The 6,563-nt window shown below is 31.5% G+C and overlaps 1 protein-coding gene across 1 annotated transcript; it reads left to right on the top strand.

Annotated features, from left to right (window-relative positions):
• The first annotated feature begins 1,039 nt into the window (after window positions 1–1,039).
• On the top strand, window positions 1,040–5,366 carry LOC106773638 (leucine-rich repeat receptor-like tyrosine-protein kinase PXC3). The gene is made up of 2 exons (XM_014660368.2): window positions 1,040–3,907; window positions 4,561–5,366. Exons 1-2 carry the CDS (start codon window positions 1,366–1,368, stop codon window positions 4,857–4,859), a joined length of 2,841 nt encoding a protein of 946 aa, XP_014515854.1. The 5' UTR covers window positions 1,040–1,365; the 3' UTR covers window positions 4,860–5,366.
• The last annotated feature ends 1,197 nt before the right edge of the window (window positions 5,367–6,563 follow it).

Genomic DNA, 6,563 nt, shown 5'->3' with positions numbered 1-6,563 from the left:
TTTTTTAAAAGGTAGTTGGTTTTTAAAATAAAAAATAAAATAAAAGGTAGTTGTTTTTTAAAATTAAAAATAAAATAAAAGCTAATAACTTCTCTCTCAAGATTTTTAATAACTACCTTTTATTTTTTTTATTTTAAATTAAATTTTAAAATTATTAAAATACAGATTTAAAGCTGATTTTCTTTTTTAACAGGGACATTTTTATAACCTAAAATTTGGTATATATATATATATATATATATATATATATATATATTATAATCTTAATCTTATATTAGTGATGTTAAAATATATTTAAATTTTCATATTAATTCAATTCATCATTAGTTTAAGTTGAAAAATAATTAATTCTCTATGCTAAACAAATCTAACTCACCTAACTACGAGTTACATGAGTTAAATCATAATTCAACAATAGTAATGTTTTGTTATTTTTTTTACTCACTAAAAATTAAACCAAATCGAATAAATTTATTTTTAACTTAATTTACTATGAATGAATCGGGGAAATCGAATTTATGGGTTTTAACACCTTACAGTATTACTTCGTTAAGTAAAGAACAAAGTTTTTTTAAAATATTAAAAATAGGTTAACATTATTTATAGATTGTATATATGTTGTTTTTTCTATTAATTTTAATTCAGAATAATTTTACAAACACATCTCTATTCTATCTTTCATAGCAAAATGTGAAAAAGATAAAAACAGAAATAAATCAATCAGAGATGAAGTAAAAGCATGTGTGATCTTCTTAGAAAAATGCTATAATAAGAAAACCCCTCAATTTTTATTCAACATATAAAAAACAAAACAATATTTTTACTTTATTAGAATATAAAATAATTAAAAAAAAAGATGTTTTCTTAGGAGTACGAGGAATTACGAGATGAAAATGATTTTTCCTATAAGAAAATCTGAATGCTTTTATAAACAACACAATATTTTTAAGTATATATAAAGTTTATTTAGACTGAAGAAAATTATAATAATATAAGATAAGAAAATTTTAGAACGTGTTACAGAAGGCAGTGACATGAATGATTATCCATTCATCCTTGACTGAGTGCAATTGTTAAGTCATACAAGTCTTTTGCAGTGAGAGACCTGCAATGTCAGTCAACTCCACTCTCAGACACTTTTATTTACACTCTCTTTCCACCAACCTTCCTTCTACTCCAAACATATATCCTTTATATTCTCTTGCACACATTTCCCAACATTTTCTTCTTCTTCTTCTTCATCTTCATCATCGTCATGTTCTCTTCACCCTCAATCCAAATCAAATAAAATACTCATTCACACACCCCAGATAGATATACACACATATAAAGGATAATCACACTTCAAAACTCACTGCTAAGAACATGGGCAGGTATTACCACCTTTCTTCATCTTTCCTTAGTGTTCTTTACTTCCTCTTTTCTTTCTCTCCCATGGTCTTCTCTCTGCTATCACAAACCCAAACACAAACTATGAACAGTCTCTCAAAGAATCTTACTGGTAGGATTCCATGGACTGGCTCTGACCCATGTGCATGGAAGGGAGTGAGTTGTGACCGTGCCAACTCCTCTGTAGTAGGGATTTCTTTATCTGGCTTTTCACTCAATTCTTCTGACTTTCTGCCCCTTGTTTGCAAAATTGAAACTTTAGAGCTTCTTGATGTCTCCAATAACTATCTGAGCTCAATCCATGATGGTTTCATCACTGAGTGTGGAAAGATAAAGGGTTTGAAGCTGTTGAATTTTAGTAATAACAATTTAGGTATTTTACCTACTTTTCATGGCTTTGATGCATTGGAATCCCTGGATATGTCTTTCAATGCAATGAGAGGGAATATTGTTTTAGAGATAGATGAGTTGGTTAGCCTCAAAATTTTGAATCTTACTTTCAATGGATTCTCTGGGTCTCTTCCTACCAAATTGGGAAAGTCCATGGTTTTGGAGCACCTTCTGCTTTCTAACAATAGTTTTGAAGGCAAAATCCCTGATGAATTATTCAGTTATGAAAACTTGACTTGGATTGATCTTAAGAACAATATACTTTCACACTCTATTCCTACCAATATTGGGAAGCTTTCTAAATTAGAAACTTTGATCCTTTCCACTAATAACCTCACTGGTGAAATTCCAACTTCACTGGCGAACATCACCAAACTTTCAAGATTTGCAGCAAATCAGAACAGCTTCACAGGTTCTATACCTTCTGGGATTACAAAATATCTCACGAGTTTGGATCTTAGTTATAATGCTCTGTCTGGCGCCATTCCAGAAGACTTTTTATCTCCACAACAGTTGCAGGTTGTAGATTTGACCAATAATATGTTAAATGGGTCTTTACCTACGAAAGTTTCTCCAAATTTGTTCAGGTTGAGGTTTGGGAGCAATCAGCTGAGTGGAAACATTCCCTCAGATGCTTTTGTAGAAGTTCAGAATTTGACATACTTGGAGCTGGATAACAATATCTTCACGGGATCAATACCACCTAAGTTGGGTTCTTGCAGGAATTTGACATTGTTGAATTTAGCTCAGAATCGGTTGAGTGGTATATTGCCACAAGAGATTGCCAATCTTACCAATCTCCATGTCTTGCAGCTCCAATTGAACAATCTTAGTGGTTCAATCCCAACTCAAATCGGCCAACTTCATGAGTTGTTAACCCTGAATTTGAGCCGGAATTCTCTGACTGGAACAATTCCATCTGAGATTACAAGTTTAAGTCGTCTTAATTTCCTGTACTTGCAAGGGAACTATCTTAGTGGTTCCATACCGGCATCTATTGGCAAGTTTAATCATCTTTTAGAACTCCAACTTGGGGAAAACCACTTGAGCGGTGTGATTCCAAGTATGCCATTGAGTCTGCAGGTTACATTGAATCTTAGTAGCAACCACTTTAACGGTTCTATTCCTAGCAGTTTTGGGATTTTGAGTAGCCTAGAAATCTTGGATCTCTCAAATAACAACTTTTCTGGTACAATTCCTCATGATCTTACTAACATGCCGGCTTTGACACGGTTGATACTTTCTAACAATCCTCTGTCTGGAGAAATCCCAAAATTCAATCACTATGTTAATGTTGAACATAATGGAACTAACCTAAAAGATAATACTGCAGAGGACAACACCACTACCAAGACAGCAGGGTCCAAGAATGTAATAAGCGTTGGAGTGGCCATTCTCATTGCAATTGTAGCAGCTATTTTTCTTGTTGGCTTTGTCACTCTGTTGGTTTTGTCAGTGTCACGCCACTATTACAGGGTCAATGATGAGCATTCACAGTCAACAGAAGTTCGTCAGCATCCTCAGGTCATGCAAAGTAGTCTGTTAACTCCTAATGGAATACATAGATCAAACATTGACTTCTCCAAAGCCATGGAAGCTGTTGCCGAAACATCAAATGTTACTCTTAAAACAAGGTTTTCAACTTATTATAAGGCTGTTATGCCGTCTGGTTCAATCTATTATGTCAAGAAACTGAACTGGTTTGACAAGGTATTCCAAGTAGGAAGTCATGATAAGTTTGTTAAAGAGCTAGAAGTATTGGCCAAATTGAACAATTCGAATGTCATGACTCCTTTGGCCTATGTTCTGTCCACTGACACTGCTTATATACTATACGAGTTTATCTCAAATGGCTCCCTCTTTGATGTTCTTCATGGAAGCATGGATTTGACATTAGATTGGGCTAGCAGATACAGTATAGCTGTTGGAGTGGCTCAAGGACTTTCTTTTCTTCATGGATTCGCCTCTAGTCCAATACTACTCCTTGACCTGTCAAGTAAAAGTATTATGCTGAAGTCCCTCAAGGAGCCTCTAGTTGGGGATATTGAACACTACAAGGTGATTGATCCCTCAAAAAGTACAGGGAACTTTTCTGCAGTTGCTGGTTCAGTTGGTTATATTCCTCCAGGTATATATCTCTTCAACTTTTGTTCTCCTATTACCTTTTCATGGTTCACAGATTAATTTCATATACCACGACTAAACAGTGTGTGTGTGTGTGATATATATTGTAGGTGTAACGTGGATCAAAATTCCACTAGGTGAAAAAATCTTCTATAAATATTTTAAGCAAAGTTGTCTCTATTTCATTTATGAAGTACAGTCCTGTGCAATTACTTAATCACTCTTTCAGTTGAGTTTTAGCTCTAAGTAATAAAGAAAAACCTGGCTAAATTCATGAACACTTGAGCGTATAACCTGAAAATTGTATTAAACATTTTTCCTACAAGCATACACTCGTAGTGATTCAGAAATCAATTGAGATTGCCAAGCTATTATAGTCTGCATGGTTTCATGTTGAAAAGCATCAGAATTGAGTTTTATCTCCTGTCAAATGTGATTTTAGTAAAGATACGTATGTTTTGTTTTTGTTAGGTAAAGTTAATTTTGCCTCCAAACCTCATTTTGACAAGAACTGATACAATGTTCCTTCTGCATTGTGTTGAGAAATTGTCATTAAGCTTTACATCAAACTTTCTTTCAGCATCAGAACATCTAAACATAAATCACTTTACTTTAAAATCAATTTCGCAGCTCTTAACTTTGTTTATTGGTTGGCAGAGTATGCATACACAATGACAGTAACAATGGCTGGGAATGTCTACAGCTTTGGTGTGATTCTGCTTGAACTCCTGACAGGAAAGCCTGCAGTGACTGAGGGAACGGAATTGGTGAAGTGGGTTATGCGTAACTCCACAAACCAAGATTACATTCTTGACTTTAATGTCAGTAGAACATCACAAGCAGTCAGAAACCAGATGCTTGCAATTCTTGAGATTGCTCGTGTTTGTGTTGGAACATCCCCAGAATCAAGACCAAAGATGAAGAGTGTGCTAAGGATGCTCTTAAATGCTAGATGAAAGGTAGAATATATATGATTGAGGTATATTTCTTTTTTGATGATGCTTTTAAGTCTAGAAAATATTAAAGGTAGAATATATGATTGGACATGATTTTCTTAATACTTCTATGGTGTGTGAACAGTGTACAGTTAATCAGTTTACTAGTGAAAGAAACATAGTTTATACAACAATAATGGATGTCTTATTGTTTGGTTCTTCGAATGGACATAGCAGAGAAGTGTTGGTATCTAACCTGAGAGATGTTCATCCAATAAGTATCGATTCATGAACCAATCAATAATCACTTATTCAAGTATATTTTGAAGACTCAGCAGAGGACAAAATAAAAAAATCAATAATGAAAGTTATGTTTAACTTTAAAAATTAGAAAATTCAAATCCTTTGACTCCAAAAATATGTTTATGAATAATTTCTATCTTATTTCCATTTTGTATTCTTCAACTCCTATATATGTAATCACTTTTAGTACATGTTTTAATATCGTGTTTGATTAAGTCAAACGTGCGTTTAACTAGATTCTCACCACTTTTGTATCATTTCATTGTTTCTAATAAATTTTAAATGACAACAAATTTTAAACTTTTCATAACTCTACACTCATGTCTTTAAGTACTAATGTTTTTAAAGTAAAATTTGTTGTAGGTCTCCATTTTTAATAAATGATGGTTTTAGACTTTTTGCATTTAAAAAAAATTATTTTTATGAGTCTTAGGTATTCCAATCTAATTCTTTGAGATATTGAAATCTATTTAAGGAATTCAACTTTTTTTAGAAAAATAAAATCACATAATAGTATGATAATCTCTGATAAAATATTTTAAATAATGCTTACTTATCAATTATGTCACTATATTAAAAAAAAAATATATGATTTTGAATTCTCAGATTTTGCTCAAAATTTGTCTTTATCGCTATAATTTTAAAATCATTATTTTTTGTTTTTTCTTTTATTTGTATAATGATTCTTAATATTATGATTGACTAATTTTATAGGACTTTACGTTTGACTTTCAATAACCTTTTTATAAGGAGTTTTGGGAGAGAAAATAAACATTGAAAGAAGTGTTTTTTAATAAATAAAATCAATTTCTGCATAAACTGATTCATTTAATTTTTTTATATGGTCTTTATAATTAAGTTTTAATTTATGCAAAAGCTCCTTTCATGACGAAATTTTCATGACGAAATTTATTGAAACATATCAACGACTCGTGAATATTCATAATAAAATAGTGAGAAATTGTTAAACATAAATGATTTAACTAAGAAACTCTAATCTTATTAGTCTAAATACTAAGTTTTTGATATAAATATGAAAATCATATATTTTTGGATAACATGTACTCATTATACCATCAAACCACAAAATGCTTAATCTTTATGCAATTATCACCATCAAACTTTAGAACGTATAATCCTCGTATAAAGGCGCAATTCTCAATATGCAAATTTAATTTTTATAATTATCTAAGGAGCAATAAACATTTGACTCATGAATTCGTATCCAGATTTTGATGTATCAAATAAAACCATTATGTCATTATATGTGAAATTAGTCTTTTAAGTTCAAGAAGAGGAAATTTAGAACTAAAAGTACTTTATACATAACAAACTCGGTATTACAATAATAATATTAACTAAAATATTATCGACCTATGTTAAAACGGTAACAAATAAATAAAATATTTGTGAGTTATTTTC

This window comes from Vigna radiata, chromosome 1 (assembly GCF_000741045.1).
Source record: "Vigna radiata var. radiata cultivar VC1973A chromosome 1, Vradiata_ver6, whole genome shotgun sequence".
In the NCBI taxonomy this organism is placed as follows: domain Eukaryota; kingdom Viridiplantae; phylum Streptophyta; class Magnoliopsida; order Fabales; family Fabaceae; genus Vigna; species Vigna radiata.
This window is presented reverse-complemented; position numbering and strand designations above follow the sequence as displayed.

Bases quoted from the DNA above. Each gene is read 5' to 3' on its own strand.
- LOC106773638 (XM_014660368.2), top strand. From the start codon at position 1,366: ATGGGCAGGTATTACCACCTTTCTTCATCTTTCCTTAGTGTTCTTTAC. The intron at 3,908-4,560 runs GTATATATCTCT...ATTGGTTGGCAG, and splicing joins AGTTGGTTATATTCCTCCAG to AGTATGCATACACAATGACA.